Source organism: Oncorhynchus keta, chromosome 13 (assembly GCF_023373465.1).
Source record: "Oncorhynchus keta strain PuntledgeMale-10-30-2019 chromosome 13, Oket_V2, whole genome shotgun sequence".
In the NCBI taxonomy this organism is placed as follows: Eukaryota; Metazoa; Chordata; class Actinopteri; order Salmoniformes; family Salmonidae; genus Oncorhynchus; species Oncorhynchus keta.
In genome coordinates, this window is record NC_068433.1 from 8,261,134 (window position 1) to 8,279,817 (window position 18,684).

At 43.8% G+C, this 18,684-nt stretch overlaps 1 protein-coding gene across 8 annotated transcripts in view; it reads left to right on the forward strand.

The window, feature by feature from the left end:
- The window catches only part of arap2 (ArfGAP with RhoGAP domain, ankyrin repeat and PH domain 2), a 272,636-nt gene that overhangs the window by 24,453 nt on the left and 229,499 nt on the right, over positions 1 to 18,684 (forward strand). For all 8 annotated transcript variants that reach the window (XR_008062416.1, XR_008062417.1, XR_008062418.1 and 5 more), the window contains exons 6-7: positions 1,189 to 1,590; positions 4,242 to 4,311. Coding sequence is in view for 1 of the 8 variants with exons in the window: in XM_052459291.1 (XP_052315251.1) it covers positions 1,189 to 1,590; positions 4,242 to 4,311 (472 nt within the window). In the remaining 7 variants the exon portion in view is untranslated. The remainder of the gene's footprint in view (positions 1 to 1,188; positions 1,591 to 4,241; positions 4,312 to 18,684) is intronic.

An 18,684-nucleotide genomic window follows, 5' to 3' on the forward strand; every position in this document is an offset into this window, starting at 1 on the left:
AAGATTTATGCTAAACACATCCTAAAGATTGATTCTATACTTAATGTTTCTACAACCTGTAATATAACTTTTTGAAGTTTTCGTCCGACGTTCGGCTGGACCTGCACGAGCATTTGGATTTGTGTACTAACAAAAGTATCTACTTGGACATAAATAATGGACATTATCGAAACAAATCCAACATTTATTGTGGAACTAGAATTCCTGGGAGTGCATTCTGATGAAGATCATCAAAGGTAAGGGAATATTTATAGTGTTATTTCTGATTTCTGTCGACTCCAACGTGGCGGATACATTTTTTTTTCTGAGCGCCGTTCTCAGATTATTGCATGGTTTATTTTTTCTGATGAGTTTTTTAAAAATCTGACACAGTGGTTGCATTAAGGAGAGGTATATCTATATTTACATGTCTAAAAATTGTATTTTCATCGACATTTATAATGAGTATTTCTGTAAAATTATGTGGCTCTCTGCAATATCACCGGATGTTTTTGGAACTAGTGAATGCAACGCGCCAATGTCTACTGAGATTTTTTTTCGATAAATATGAACTTTATCAAACAAAACATACATGTATTGTGTAACATGAAGTCCTATGAGTGTCATCTGATGAAGATCATCATAGTTTAGTGATTAATTTTATCTCTATTTGTGCTTTTTGATATTCCTCTCTTTGGCTGGAAAAATGACAGTTTTTCTGTGAGTTGGTGGTGACCTAATATAATCGTTTGTGGTGCTTTCGCTGTAAAGCCTATTTGAAATCGGACACAGTGGTGGGATTAACAACAAGATTTCCTTTAAAACGGTATAAAATACATGTATGTTTGAGGAATTTTAATTTCTGTTGTTTTGAATTTGGCGCCCTGCACTTTCACTGGCTGTTGTCATATCGATCCCACTGATTTTTTTAATGGAAAATCTACATAAGCGTACAGAGGCCCATTATCAGCAACCATCACTCCTGTGTTCCAATGGCACGTTGTGTGAGCTAATCCAAGTTTATCATTTTAAAATTATGTTAGCACAGCTGAAAACTGTTTTTTGATTAAAGAAGCAATAAATCTGGCCTTCTTTAGACTAGACGAGTTGAGTATCTGGAGCATCAGCATTTGTGGATTCAATTACAGGCTCAAAATGTCCAGACTGATGACTGATATATATGTGTTGTTTGATTGATGTATTCCACAGAAAGAAGCATGGTAAGATCAAGGAGTCCAGGGACAAGACACAGGTCCCTCCACCTACTTCAACAGTCCACAACCTCTATGAAGATGACTACTCTATAGTGGAAGAGTGCACCACCAGTTGGGAACTATCCAATCATGCTTGGCCTAACGCTGCTACGGCGACCCCGGAGCCCCTCCTCTCCGGCTCCCTGCCCGGGCCCGCCCTCTCCCAGGTCGTTCCCATGACAATGGTGGTGTGTGACCTCTACTCGGAGCCCTTTGACACGCTGGGTGGTCTAGTGAAGAATACGTTACCTGTATTACCCGCGGACCACGACGATAATATCTCCCCTTACGCCTGCTTCTACGGGGCCCCTAAGACCAAACTCAAGATGGGGTGGCTGGACAAGCTCTCACCGCAAGGGTAAGACCACAGGATGAAATAGAACATCACATAGTAGTATTATATTGTACTATTCTATTATGGTATGCATTAGTTGAATCTCAATGTTACTTTGAAATCTACCTACCATCATATATGAGCCAATATCACACTAATGTCGATGAAAATTCACAAATCAACTTGATTGGAGGTACACCACACACTCCTTGCCTATCGTCATGTGCCGTCCGGCTGTTACAGACGTCAACATACCAGATTTTTAACAGAGTTGTTAGCAATTGAGTTGTCTGCGTTTACCTAGCTCAAATTCTACATGTCGGATTAAAACTAAACTATATCGTCCATTTAAGTGACCTTTTGGATTTAAAACATTTTGGATTCAAATCAAATCAAATTGTATTTGTCACATGCGCACAACCTTACAGTGAAATGCTTACTTTACAAGCCCTTAACCAACAATGCAGTTCAAGAAATTTAGTTAAGAAAATATTTACGAAATGAACTAAAGTGAAAAAAAAACGCTAATAAATAAGTGACTAAGTTTGTAGGTGCAACCGTTTTTAGAATTGAATTGCTCTCACGTGCACATTTCCGTCTCAACGATGTGCTACCTTTTTGTAGCATTTCTGACATCTTTTCAGCTGAATCTCAGAGCTCTAACTGGGTCAACTCAGTTGCTCGGCAACAACACAGCTGCCACATCCTGCCAGTTGTAAGACGTGGCTGAGAACAAATCTAGTCTACTGTAGCTAGCTAGCTGTATGGCGGTATTCAAGCTGAGGATAATAAATACAAAAATATTTTTTGATTAGCTAGCTAATGTTATCTAGCTAACATTTCTTGTCCAAAGTCCAGCAGCCAGCCTCTGTAGCTAGCTAGCTAGCTAGCTAGCTAGCTAGCTAACACCAGTCAGCTGAAAGCTATCTAATTAGCTACCGACAACAGGCAAAGGAAGAGAGCAAGCTATATATTTTTTTATGGAAGGTTTGTTACAGCGACTAGCTAGTTAGAGCCAGATGAAAACAGCTGACAACAACAGCTCGACACAGAAGCTAGATAACGATAGCTAGCTCACGTCCTAATGCCAGTCCTACATTTTCCCACATAACATACCCAGCTCGCTACATCAGTTCAAAACCAACACCAGTGGTGCAACACTAGGGGTGGGGGGAGGGGCTAATGCTCCTAATGGGGCTATATAAACGTGTAGGATTTACAAGCTGTATAAGGAACATGTAAGATGTGGCCCTAGTGTACGAGGGGGATCTTTTTGTTGTGTCTTTATGGCTGAGGTATACGACCTTCAAAGGTCATTAACTTATAACCGTTTTATTTTTTTATTTGATTTCAATTGGAATTGAGTCATATTTTACATTATAAATTGGATGGTTCGTGCCCTGAATGCTGATTGTCTGACCACGGGTATGACAAAGCATTTATTTTTTACTGCTCTAAATAGATTGGTAGCCAGTTTATTGTAGAAATAAGGCATCTCGGGGTTTTGTAGTATATGGCCAATATACCACGGCTAAGGGCTGTGTCCAAGCACTCCGTGTTGCGTCGTGCTTAAGAACAGCCCTTAGCCGTTATATATTGGCCATATGCCACACCCCTTCGTGCCTTATTGCTTAAATGCAAGAATGTCACAATGAATTGAATTATTCACCTTCTGAAAATGACTTTTGACTATCCATGGTAAATCCTAGCATACTTTGATAGTTAGTTCAAAACTGATTTTCGAGCTATTAGCCACCAGCAACCCTTGCAGTTATACAAGCATACCACCTGTGCCATTAATGCCCAGACCTTTTTGGCAGAGGTCAAAGGTTACACTAAACTGCCCGTGGCAGACTTGGTTTGTGTTGTTACATCTTTCGGTTTTGTACACCAGCTTCAAAAAGCTGAAAGTACAATATTTTTGGTTATTTGTAATATATTTCGGAGCGGTTGAGATGATAGAATAAATCTCCACACTATACTACGTTGCTTGTTTTGTCACATAAACTGAAATTAGACTATTCTAAACTATTAGAATTTTAGCAGCCAGGAAATGGAGGAGCGATTTTCTGCATAGTGTACCTTTTTTAAATACCCAGGCGTTGTAAGATCATGTACGCGTCTGCAATGTAGTCGTGCAGGAACTCGACCAAGGACTACCCAGCAATCCTTAAGTGGGTTAACAGAGCTTCTTGTTTCTGTTCTCGTCCTCTTCTGTTTAGGTGTGAGAAACCAAACCTTCTTTTAGTTTTCACAACCTCAGAGCGAGCCAGCGGTTGCTTTACTTTATATTTGTATTTCTCTGCTTGTTTAATGTTTTCATACTTCCTCTTACAACAAAAAAAAAAAAATCTGTCACTTCCCTCTTTTTTTGTTTTTGTGCCCTTCTTCTGAAACCACATGATTAGCATAGCGTTGTCAACCTGCCTTAGTTTGAGATGTTGAATATTCATTTATTTTAACAGCATAACCCACACCCTGTTTTACTGTACCATATGGCAGGCTTGTGTATGATACTATTCTACTGTACACAATGAACTTGATTTAACTTGTCTTGTGGTTGGGTGGAGATGCTGTTCTGTAGTAGTTCAAAGCAACACTTTTCATTTATTTTATTTTTATTGTTTACATTCATACTACTTTCAGCTCTTCAACTTTCCTTCTTTCACTTTCAGAAACTGTGTCTTTCAGAGAAGATGGGTGAAGTTTGATGGAGAGAACCTCTCTTATTACAACAATGATAAGGTCAGTCACACACACACACATACACACACACACACACACACACACACACACACACACACACACACACACACACACACACACACACACACACACACACACACACGCGCGCACACACACACACACACAACAAGTGCTTTCAACTCTAATGTTTTGCACGCTACCACTACCACACTAACAGGCATGTCTTCTAATCAACCACACATGTTCATAACTTCCTCCTACACACACACCTCCACACACCACATCTTCATTATCTGAAGAAAGGTATTCTGTACCAACACGATAGTAGGTACAGTACCTACCATGAGGTCCAAATGTATTTGGACTGTAAATACATTTTTTGTTAGTTTTGGCGCTGTGGTGTAAAATGGGGGAGGGGAGAAACTATGTTCAAAAAGTGCTTCCTTTCTAAACAGTTCACCTGATAAGGATGAAAATACCCTCAAATAAATCTGACAGTCTGGACTAACATCATAGTAATTGTATAATTTCACACCCAACGTGCTGAAGGAAAACAAAGAAAGACAAGTCACTGTCCAAAGACAAATACAGCACATCTACCCCTGTAATACATCCACCCCTCTAATACATCCACCCACACATCCACCCCTCTGATCCATCCACCCCTCTGATCCATCCACTCTCTAATCCGTCCACCCACACATCCACCCCTCTGATCCATCCACCCCTCTGATCCATCCACCCTGATCCATAATCCATCCTGTCCACTGATCCATCCTAATCCCCCTCATCCATCCACCCCTCTGATCCATCCACTGATCCATCTGATCCATCCACCCTCTGATCCATCCACCCTCTGATCCATCCACCCCATCCATCCACCCTCTGATCCATCCAATCCATCCACCCTCTGATCCATCTGATCCATCCACCCTCTGATCCACATCCATCCACCACTCTGATCCATCCATCCACCCTCTGATCCATCCACCCCTCTGATCCATCCACCCTCTGATCCATCCACCCTGATCCATCCAATCCATCCACCCTCTGATCCATCCACCCTCTGATCCATCCACCCTCTAATCCATCCACCCTCTAATCCATCCACCCTCTGATCCATCCACCCTCTAATCCATCCACCCTCTGATCCATCCACCCTCTGATCCATCCACCCCTCTGATCCATCCACCCCCTGATCCATCCACCCTCTGATCCATCCACCCCTCTGATCCATCCATCCATCCACCCTCTGATCCATCCACCCTCTGATCCATCCACCCATCCATCCACCCTCTGATCCATCCACCCCTCTAATCCGTACACCCCTCTGATCCATCCACCCCTCTAATCCATCCACCCTCTGATCCATCCTCCCCTCTGATCCATCCACCCCTCTGATCCATCCACCCAAACATTGCATTAGGAAAGTGCACAGTGCATTCTGAAAGTACTCAGACCCCTTGACTTTTTCCACACTTTGTTACTTTACAGCCTTATTCTATAATGGATTAAAACAAATAAGGTATTAAGAAGAAAACACAGAAATACCTTATTTACAAAAATATTCAGACCCTTTGCAATGAGACTCGAAATTGAGCTCAGGTGCATCCTGTTTCCATTGATCATCCTTGCTGTTTCTACAACTTGGAGTCCGCCTGTGGTAAATTCAATTGATTGGATATGATTTGAAAAGACACACCTGTCTATAAAAGGGTTCAGCGCAAAAACCAAGCCATGAGGTCGAAGGAATTGTCTGTAGAGCTCCAAGACAGGATTGTGTCAGGGCACAGATCTCTGGAAGAGTACCAAAACATGTCTGCAGCATTGAAAGTCCCCAAGGACACAGTGGCCTCCATCATTCTTAAATGGAGGAAGTTTGGAACCACCAAGACTCTTCCTAGAGCTGGCCGCCCGGCCAAACTGAGCAATCGGGAAGAAGGGCCTTGGTCAGGGAGGTGACCAAGAACCCAATGGTCACTCTGACAGAGCTCCAGAGTTCCTCTGCGGAGATGGGAGAACCTTCCAGAAGGACAACCATCTCTGCAGCATTCCACCAATCATGCCTTTATGGTAGAGTGGCCGAACGGAAGCCACTCTTCAGCAAAAGTATATGACAGCCTGCTTGGAGACTCTCAGACCATGAGAAACACAATTATCTGGTCTGATGAAACCAAGAAGGTTCACCTTCCAACAGGACAACGACCCTAAGCGCACAGCCAAGACAACGCAGGAGTGGCTTCGGAACAAGTCTATGAATGTCCTTGATTGGCCCAGCCAGAACCCGGACTTGAACCCATCAAACATATTTGGAGAGACCAGAAAATCGCTGTGCAGTGACTAGGGTTGCAATGATTCGGGAAACTTTCCAGTAAATTTCTGGAATATTTCTGGACATTTTCCATGGGAAGTTAAGCCTGGGAATTTGGGGAATTTTGCTTCAATTAATCAAAAGAGTTGGCTTATAACAGTGAACCTTTTTTTGTGGGATACACATAAGTTAATTCTAGATCTTGTGGCATATTTTGGTTAAACTAACCCCAATTCAATGGAATTGCAACCCTCTGCATGCACAGTGCATTCTTCCATCACATTTCTGGTAAATTTAGATTACAATACTGGGAGTGGTGAACGTATTTTATATGACATTCATTATTTTTGTTAACTAGTAATAGTAGCCTACAGCAAAGTGTGTTTAAAACATTTCTAACTTAACACTTTCTGCTAGTTAGTTTTTGCTACCATGTGGGTTTTAGCTGGCTTGAGCCTACTAACTGAGGAGTGTTAATTCACCTGTTTCCATACATGTCCATACACCTGTTTACATACATGTCCATACACATGTTTCATGGAGCTCTACAAATATGTTTGTAAACATGTTTCAAGTTAAAACATTTATTTTACAAAGTAGTTTTTTTAATCTAAATATTAATTTGTACATGGAATTGTATTTTAATTTTAATTTACAATTTAAAAACAAATCTTTACAGGAAAATGCCACGGGCACTATCTGATGTGTTGAGACATTTCACTGCAGCTAATGTAGAAGGAAAAGCTTTGTACATTTGCAAATACTGTGCCAAATCATATGTAAAGAATGCAACAAAGTTGCAGAATCATCTGGCCAAATGCATAAAGTTCCCTCAGTGCTAACATTAAGCAACCTCTGACAAAAGTCTCTCTCCTTCTATTCAAGGTGAAAATGATGAATCAGACACCTTATCGATAGCAACAGCTCATGGTGCTTCTGGAATCAGAAGTGTATTTGACTCGATGGAGGAATGTAGTCAGAGTAATGCTGATGATTGTCTTGCTCGAGCTGTCTATGTATGTTGTCATCATGTTTGACAGTCTCCTGGAGTGGAAGGAATCTCTCCAAGAAATGTCAAAAGTCTGCCGATATGGCCAGCCCCATGAAGAGGATCCTCCTGGATGTATTTTGGGAGAGAGTGGTAAGCAGCCTGAAACCCCAGAAACCTATAGCGGTAGCCATTGCACGGATTGAGGGAGACAATGCCATCCTGTCTGATGTTTAGATTCTGCTTGCAGATGTACGAGAAGAAATCCGTACTGCCCTGCCCACATCACTGTTGCTCCAAGCAGAGGAAACTGCAGTTCTGAAATACATAAAAAAGCTTGAAGACTTCTGCCTGAAGCCCATACATGCCACAGCGTACATGTTGGACTCCAAGAATGCTGGCAAGAGCAGCCTGTCTAGTACAGAAATCAACAAGGCCCATGGTGTTATCACTATCGTGTCTCGCCACCTTGGCCTGGATGAGGGCAAGGTTCTTGGCAGTCTGGCGAAGTACACTTCCAAGCAAGGGCTTTGTGATGGAGATGCAATATGGCAATCATGCCAACATATCTCATCAGCCACCTGGTGGAAGGGACTTTGTGGATCTGAGGCTCTTTCCCCTGTTGCCTCCATCATCCTCCAAATCCCACCGACATCAGCTGCTTCAGAGCGCAACTGGTCCTTGTTTGGGAACACACACACCAAAGCACGCAACAAGCTGACCAATACAAGGTTTAAAAATTGGTGTCCATCCGGGCACATTTAAGGCTTTTTGAGCCTGACAACGAGCCATCCTCAACAAGGTTGGAAAGTGTCATGGAAGATGAGGTCTCAGTCTGATGTTCAAGAGGTGGACATTGAGGAGGTCCAGGGAGAAGACATGGAAACCCGAGAGGAAGACAACCAAAGCTTTAGTTTCTAGACTATCATTTTCCAGATGTATGTTGAAAACATTTTTTGGGAGATACGATGGATCATTGGGGATCATTCAATATTCCCTTTCTTTTGTTATCCAGTGAAATCATCCCATGTCAAGAGTCAACTCATTTAATTAAAGTTCAATTCGTAACATATTATTGTGTTTTTTTTTCTTATTGGAAGGATTTATTCATTTGTAATTATGTTTACTTATAAGATAAAAACGTTTATGTTTCTGTCTCCATATGATATGGTAAATATATCCAATGCAAAAAACATCTATATTTTAAATGGTATACATATTAATTTGAATTTTAATATTCCCATTAATTCCCATATATTCCCGTTAATTCCCACGGCAAGTTTACACCTAAGAAAATTCCCCAAATTCCCCATGTGCAACATTAGGTACAAAACCTATAGAGGGCTAGCAGTGACGCTCCACAGCCAACGTGACAGAGCTTGAGAGGATCTGCAGAGAAACTCCCCAAATACTGGTGTGCCAAGCTTGTAGCGTCATACCCAAGAAGACTCGAGGCTGTAATCGCTGCCAATGGCGCTTCAACAAAGTATTCAGTAAAGGGTCTGAATACTTATGTGAATGTGGTATTTCCTTTTGTTATTTTTTATACATTTGGAAATATTTCTAAAAACCAGTTTTTGCTTTGTCATTATGGGGTATTGTGATGTCATTATGGGGATATTGTGATGTCATTATGGTGTATTGTGATGTCATTATGGGGATATTGTGATGTCATTATGGGGTATTGTGATGTCATTATGGGGTATTATGGGGTGTGTAGATTAATGAGGGAAAAAACTATTTAATCCATTTTAGAATAAGGCTGTAACTTAAAAGTCAAGGGGTCTGAATACATTCTGAATGCACTGTATATACTAAAGTATGTGGACACCCCTTCAAATGAATGGATTTGGCTATTTTAGCCACACCCATTGCTGACATGTGTACAAAATCGAGCACACAGCTATGCAATCTCCATAGACAAACATTGAATGGCCTTACTGAAGAGCTCAGTGACTTTCAACGTAGCACCGTCATAGGATGCCACCTCTTCAACAAGTCAGTTCATCAAATGTCTGCCCTGCTAGAGCTGCCACGGTCAACTCTAAGTGCTGTTATTGTGAGGTAGAAACATTTAGGAGCAACAACGGCTCAGACACGAAGTGGTAGGCCACACAAGTTCACAGAACGGGACCGCCGAGTGCTGAAGCGCGTAGTGTGCAAAAAATGTCTTAACACTCACTACCAAGGTCCAAACTGCCTCTGGAAGCATCGTCAGCACAATAACTGTTCGTCTGGAGCTTCAGGAAATGGGTTTCGTTGGCCGAGCAGCTGTACACAAGCTTAAGATCACCATGCACAATGCCAAGTGTCGGCTGGAGTGGTGTAAAGCTCGCCGGCTTTGGACTCTGGAGCAGTGGAAACTCATTCTCTGGAGTGATGAATCACGCTTCACCATCTGGCAGTTCGATAGACGAATCTGGGTTTGGAGGATGCCGACATCACTACCCCAATGCATAGTGCCAACTGTAAAGTTTGGTGAACGAGGAATAATGGTCTGGGGCTGTTTTTCATGGTTCGGGCTAGGTCCTTTACTTCCAGTGAAGGGAAATATTAACGCTGCAGTATACAATGACATTCTAAATTATTCTGTGCTTCCAACTTTGTGGCAACAGTTTGAGGAAGGCAAATTCCTGTTTCAGCATGACAATGCCCCCATGCACAAAGTGAGGTCCATACAGAAATGGTTTGTCGAGATCGGTGTGGAAGAACTTGACTGGCCTGCACAGAGGCCTGACCTCTACCCATCGAACACCTTCCCAGAAGGAGAAAGCCTTCCCAGAAGAGTGGAGGTTGTTATAGCAGCAAAAAGGGACCAACTCCATACTAATGCCCATGATTTTGGAATGAGATGTTAGACAATGAGTACATGTCCACATACTTTTGACCATGTAGTGTAAATCCAACCCATCCGGTCTATGCCGTTCCCCTTTTCTCTACTATCATTAACATGGCACTGTAAAGAATGGGATCAAGGACAGAGTGACATTCTGTCACACTTAAATGGGTACCAGTGGCTCTTGGTGCCTGACTGTACAGTGCAGCATATCGATGTTGGCACAACATCTGCTGCTGAAGGGAAGAGGAGAGGAGTGCAGGAAGACTCTTTACTGCCTCCCTCGGCAGATTTCTCCCTTTCTCCCTCCCTCTGTCTCTCTCGCTTCGTCCCTCTTCTCTCCCTCAGCCTCTCTTCATCTATCTGTCTGTTCTCCTCTTCCAGCGTGAAAGGTTAGGTTACGCTTAGTGCTGCCTTGTCTGGAGCAAGGGAGGGGAAGAAGAGCTAAACCTTTAGAGTGAGCAGGGAGGACAGACCAGAGACAGACAGACAGACCAGAGACAGACAGACCAGAGACAGACATACAGACAGACCAGAGACAGACATACAGACAGACCAGAGACAGACATACAGACAGACCAGAGACAGACAGACAGACAGACAGACCAGAGACAGACAGACAGACAGACCAGAGACAGACAGACCACAGACAGACAGACAGACAGACAGACAGACAGACAGACAGACAGACAGACAGACAGACAGACAGACAGACCAGAGACAGACAGACAGACAGACCAGAGACAGACAGACCAGAGACAGACAGACCAGAGACAGACAGACAGACCAGAGACAGACATACAGACACACATACCAGTGACAGACAGACCAGAGACAGACAGACAGACAGACCAGAGACAGACAGACACACAGACCAGTGACAGACAGACCAGAGAGAGACATCCAGGCTGACCAGAGACAGGCAGACCAGAGACAGACAGGCAGACCAGAGACAGACATACAGACAGACCAGTGACAGACAGACCAGAGACAGACAGACAGAACAGAGAGAGACAGACAGACAGACCAGAGACAGACAGACCAGAGACAGACAGACAGACCAGAGACAGACAGACAGACAGACAGACAGACAGACAGACAGACAGACAGACAGACAGACCAGAGACAGACAGACCAGACACAGACAGACCAGAGACAGACAGACAGACAGACCAGAGACAGACATACAGACACACATACCAGTGACAGACAGACCAGAGACAGACAGACAGACCAGAGACAGACAGACAGACAGACCAGAGACAGACAGACACACAGACCAGTGACAGACAGACCAGAGAGAGACATCCAGGCTGACCAGAGACAGGCAGACCAGAGACAGACAGGCAGACCAGAGACAGACAGACAGACCAGAGACAGACATACAGACAGACCAGTGACAGACAGACCAGAGACAGACAGACAGAACAGAGAGAGACAGACAGACAGACCAGAGACAGACATACAGACAGACCAGTGACAGACAGACAGACAGACCAGAGACAGACAGACAGACAGACAGACAGACAGACAGACAGACAGACAGACAGACAGACAGACAGACAGACAGACAGTGGAATTTAACCTTCACATTTTTTGGGTTTTGACATCAGATTGTTTATGCGGTTTTGTAGCTCTTGTTTTTACTGTCATCAGCTTTTCGACTGTTATGGAGACAGAAAGTATTGACTCTGAGCTCGACTATTCACACGGTAGACGGAACCGAAGTTTAAGGCTACTGTATAGATGAGTGAGGTTTCGATTCTCTTTCATTCTGGTGGTTTGACTGAACTTTTTTGTCTTTTTACCTTGTTGGCTTTGCATCTGACTCTCAGCAGACTGAACTTGTAGTGTAAAGAGAATGTGTTTCTGAATTTGTGTTTGTAACTTATTGATCTTGCCATAGACCCTCATCAGAGCAGGCAACTTATAACTGAGAATGGGAGACTATCGCTCTGAATGTGTGTGTGTTTCTCTTTGTGTGTTTGACTGTGTGTGTGTGTTTCTCTTTTTGTGTTTCTGACTGTGTGTGTGTTTCTCTGTGTGTGTTTCTGACAACGTGCTTTTCTGACTGTGTGTTTCTCTGTGTGTGTTTCTGACTCTGTGTGTATTTTTGACTCTGTCTTTCTGACTCTGTGTGGTGTTTGTCGGCGCCCTCAGTGTGCATCTCCCTGGGCTAGGCCAGCACGTTTTCGGCAGGCAGGCAGACAGGCAGGCAGGCAGGCAGACAGGCAGACAGGCAGACAGACGGACGGACGGGCGGGCGGGCGGGCGGGCGGACGGGCGGACGGGCGGACGGACGGACGGGCGGGCGGACGGACGGACGGACAGGCAGGCAGGCAGGCAGCGTTGCAGCTTTGCCCAACATCACAATCAATAATGCAAACCTTGCCTGATGCCACTCGTTAATCACTTACTAATTACAGTTCTCCCTCTTTCTCTCCCTCTCTATTTTTCCATTGCGTTTGTCGGTTTATTTATTGGGACATGGGTCGCTCGCAGCAATGTAAGTCAGTTTCGAGGGAGGGAGGGGAGGGAAGGAGAGAGGCGGCAACTCAGTGTTTTGTCCTCGGTATCACAGTGGGTGTTGGTTGTAGGTTTGGGCGGTAAGGGAGGGGCGTGTCAATGCCACTCCGACATTGCTTGATCTAATATTTATTTATTTCTTAATTCATTATTTTACTATTTAGATTTGTGTGTATTGTTGTGAATTGTTTTAGATACCTACTGTACTGTTGGAGCTAGGAACACAAGTGTTTCACTACCCCTGCCATAACATCTGTTAAATATGTGTACGTGGCCAATACAATTGTATTTTGATTTGATTTAAGGGCGGTGTGGGGGGGGGGGGATAAGTAGTGTTTTTCGACTTTTTAAAGTAGGAAATTGAATGTGATGTCGCTGCCTCAGGAGCAGAGCAGGATCACAATCTGGGTGAAAGGGAGAGGTTCGCTTCAGTCTCTCTCTGCTCTGCTGTCTGTGATTGGTCAGGACTGATCCTACATCACACCACTACGTTGGGGTCAGTGACCGGGAAACATGAAATTGGCACAAGGCAGGTTGGCACTCCCTCAATGCCAACTTTTGTCCGAGGCTGAGGGGGAACGTTGAAGAGTGTGGGGTTAAGGACACTGCGGTTAGGGACAATGTGGTGTTAGGGACACTGTGGTGTTAGGGACACTGTGCGGTTAGGGACACTGTGGTGTTAGGGACACTGTGGTGTTAGGGACACTGTGGTGTTAGGGACACTGTGCGGTTAGGGACACTGTGCGGTTAGGGACACTGTGGTGTTAGGGACACTGTTGTGTTAGGGACACTGTGGTGTTAGGGACACTGTGGTGTTAGGGACACTGTGCGGTTAGGGACACTGTGGTGTTAGGGACACTGTGGTGTTAGGGACACTGTGGGGTTAGGGACACTGTGGTGTTAGGGACACTGTGGTGTTAGGGACACTGTGGTGTTAGGGACACTGTGGTGTTAGGGACACTGTGCGGTTAGGGACACTGTGGTGTTAGGGACACTGTGCGGTTAGGGACACTGTGCGGTTAGGGACACTGTGGTGTTAGGGACACTGTGGTGTTAGGGACACTGTGGTGTTAGGGACACTGTGCGGTTAGGGACACTGTGGTGTTAGGGACACTGTGGTGTTAGGGACACTGTGCGGTTAGGGACACTGTGGGGTTAGGGACACTGTGGGGTTAGGGACACTGTGCGGTTAGGGACACTGTGGTGTTAGGGACACTGTGCGGTTAGGGACACTGTGCGGTTAGGGACACTGTGGGGTTAGGGACACTGTGGGGTTAGGGACACTGTGGGGTTAGGGACACTGGTGTTAGGGACACTGTGGTGTTAGGGACACTGTGCGGTTAGGGACACTGTGGTGTTAGGGAGACACTGTGCGGTTAGGGACACTGGTGTTAGGGACACTGTGCGGTTAGGGACACTGTGGTGTTAGGGACACTGTGCGGTTAGGGACACTGTGCGGTTAGGGACACTGGTGTTAGGGACACTGGTGTTAGGGACACTGTGGTGTTATTTATGTAATTATTGCATCTGACTTTTCCCAAATATTCAGGATTCCCACACGTTTCTGGTTGCAGGAAAGAAAGAAAAAAAAAAACACCCTTGGAGTCTCCCAATGCATTATGGGAAACTTTTATCAACTTTACACAACTTTTCCTACTTTTACTCCTTCCATCTCTCTCATCCCCCTCTGTCATCATCACCCCCTACCTAGTTCTAAGGCTCTCCAATGTTCCCAGACTAAAGTAATCACCACCCTATGGTCTCCAGGCTGTGTGATATCATCAGTGGCGTGGGAGAGTTGAGAGAGTGGCGTTCTCAACTTCTCACTCCGCCCCCCCCGAGGGTTTCCCTAGACGACGATAAGTGTCAATCACCTCCTTTCGTCAGATTTCGTCAACCTCTGACTCCCAGACATATAGGAGCCTCCAGGGGCCGAAGGGGGGCCCTCAACAGAACCCTTGGGGGGGCGATCTAACGTCACATGTGAACCTGTCTGTCAGTTTTTGAAAGGGCTAGCCCCAAAGCTAGGATTTTGTGTGTGTGTGTGTGTGTGTGTGTGTGTGTGTGTTGAGGCAAAGGCGATGAGTGATCCGTCTGGCTGTCTGTGTGTTATACTGCAAAGCCCCTTAATGCAAAAATCTCTCTCTCTCTTCCTAACACCTCTAACACCGCTCTTTATACCTCACCGCTCTTTATACCTCACTGCTCTTTATACCTCACTGCTCTTTATACCTCACTGCTCTTTACACCTCACTGCTCTTTATACCTCACTGCTCTTTACACCTCACCGCTCTTTACACCTCACCGCTCTTTACACCTCACTGCTCTTTACACCTCACTGCTCTTTATACCTCACCGCTCTTTATACCTCACTGCTCTTTATACCTCACTGCTCTTTATACCTCACTGCTCTTTACACCTCACCGCTCTTTATACCTCACCGCTCTTTATACCTCACTGCTCTTTACACCTCACCGCTCTTTACACCTCACCGCTCTTTACACCTCACTGCTCTTTACACCTCACTGCTCTTTATACCTCACCGCTCTTTATACCTCACTGCTCTTTATACCTCACTGCTCTTTACACCTCACCGCTCTTTACACCTCACCGCTCTTTACACCTCACTGCTCTTTACACCTCACTGCTCTTTATACCTCACCGCTCTTTATACCTCACTGCTCTTTATACCTCACTGCTCTTTATACCTCACTGCTCTTTACACCTCACTGCTCTTTATACCTCACTGCTCTTTACACCTCACCGCTCTTTACACCTCACCGCTCTTTACACCTCACTGCTCTTTACACCTCACTGCTCTTTATACCTCACCGCTCTTTATACCTCACTGCTCTTTATACCTCACTGCTCTTTATACCTCACTGCTCTTTATACCTCACTGCTCTTTATACCTCACTGCTCTTTATACCTCACTGCTCTTTATACCTCACTGCTCTTTATACCTCACTGCTCTTTATACCTCACTACTCTTTATACCTCACTGCTCTTTATACCTCACTGCTCTTTATACCTCACTGCTCTTTATACCTCACTGCTCTTTATACCTCACCGCTCTTTATACCTCACCGCTCTTTATACCTCACTGCTCTTTATACCTCACTGCTCTTTATACCTCACCGCTCTTTATACCTCACCGCTCTTTATACCTCACTGCTCTTTACACCTCACTGCTCTTTATACCTCACTGCTCTTTATACCTCACTGCTCTTTATACCTCACTGCTCTTTATACCTCACTGCTCTTTATACCTCACCGCTCTTTATACCTCACTGCTCTTTATACCTCACTGCTCTTTATACCTCACTGCTCTTTATACCTCACCGCTCTTTATACCTCACTGCTCTTTATACCTCACTGCTCTTTATACCTCACTGCTCTTTATACCTCACTGCTCTTTATACCTCACTGCTCTTTATACCTCACTGCTCTTTATACCTCACTGCTCTTTATACCTCACTGCTCTTTATACCTCACTGCTCTTTATACCTCACTGCTCTTTATACCTCACTGCTCTTTATACCTCACTGCTCTTTATACCTCACTGCTCTTTATACCTCACTGCTCTTTATACCTCACCGCTCTTTATACCTCACTGCTCTTTATACCTCACTGCTCTTTATACCTCACTGCTCTTTATACCTCACCGCTCTTTATACCTCACCGCTCTTTATACCTCACTGCTCTTTATACCTCACTGCTCTTTATACCTCACTGCTCTTTATACCTCACTGCTCTTTATACCTCACTGCTCTTTATACCTCACTGCTCTTTATACCTCACTGCTCTTTATACCTCACTACTCTTTATACCTCACTGCTCTTTATACCTCACTGCTCTTTATACCTCACTGCTCTTTATACCTCACTGCTCTTTATACCTCACTGCTCTTTATACCTCACCGCTCTTTATACCTCACTGCTCTTTACACCTCACCGCTCTTTATACCTCACTGCTCTTTATACCTCACCGCTCTTTATACCTCACTGCTCTTTATTATACCTCACTGCTCTTTATACCTCACTGCTCTTTACACCTCACTGCTCTTTATACCTCACTGCTCTTTATACCTCACTACTCTTTATACCTCACTGCTCTTTATACCTCACTGCTCTTTATACCTCACTGCTCTTTACACCTCACTGCTCTTTATACCTCACTGCTCTTTATACCTCACTACTCTTTATACCTCACTGCTCTTTATACCTCACTGCTCTTTATACCTCACTGCTCTTTATACCTCACTGCTCTTTATACCTCACTGCTCTTTATACCTCACTGCTCTTTATACCTCACCGCTCTTTATACCTCACTGCTCTTTACACCTCACTGCTCTTTACACCTCACTGCTCTTTACACCTCACTGCTCTTTATACCTCACTGCTCTTTATACCTCACTGCTCTTTATACCTCACTGCTCTTTATACCTCACTGCTCTTTACAGTCTATATATTAATACATATAACAATGTACATGGTATACAGTCTATATATTAATACATATAACAATGTACATGGTATACAGTCTATATATTAATAAATATATCAATGTACATGGTATACTGTCTTTTTATTAATAAATATAACAATGTACATGGTATACAGTCTATATATTAATAAATATATCAATGTACATGGTATACAGTCTGTTTATTAATAAATATATCAATGTACATGGTATACAGTCTATTTACTAATAAATATATCAATGTACATGGTATACAGCCTATTTATTAATAAATATAACAATGTACATGGTATACAGTCTATTTATTAAGTAGTGTTATTCCCTCTTTTTCAAAAACATAATTTACACCTTACATTTGTTTGTTTATTTTATATAATTAACAGAATTACATTTAAGACCTAAAAGGAAGTTCCAAGCATCTAATTTTCTAATTGTTGTCAAGGGCATTTCCACACAGCTCCATCGTATCACCAGTTGGTGTCACTATTACTCCACTGATATGTTCCAGGGTGTTGGTTGGTTGGTTGGTCTGAAGCACCAGATTGACAATAAGTGTTTGCTATAGGAGCTTTTCTGTCCAGCCACATGCACACTCTGTCATTGAAGGCTTTCAGGTCCGTAGAGGTGTGTTAATTGCTTTCCTGAAGCATGTGACAAATTCACACACACACACACACACACACACACACACACACACACACACACACACACACACACACACACACACACACACACACACACACACACACACAATGATTCACACACACACACTATGATTCACACACACACACACTATCATTCACACACACACACACACACACACACACACACATGCCTAAACATAAATACATATGCACATGACAACAGTCACTCCCGTTATCCAAACAATACCCGGCTTGAAAAGTGTAGAAGGGTAAGAACAAGAACAAGTGAGAGAACAACACAGGAAAGAGGAGAACAAGTGAGAGAACAACACAGGAAAGAGAAGAACAAGTGAGAGAACAACACAGGAAAGAGAAGAACAAGTGAGAGAACAACACAGGAAAGAGGAGAACAAGTGAGAGAACAACACAGGAAAGAGGAGAACAAGTGAGAGAACAACACAGGAAAGAGGAGAACAAGTGAGAGAACAACACAGGAAAGAGGAGAACAAGTGAGAGAACAACACAGGAAAGAGGAGAACAAGTGAGAGAACAACACAGGAAAGAGGAGAACAAGTGAGAGAACAACACAGGAAAGAGGAGAACAAGTGAGAGAACAACACAG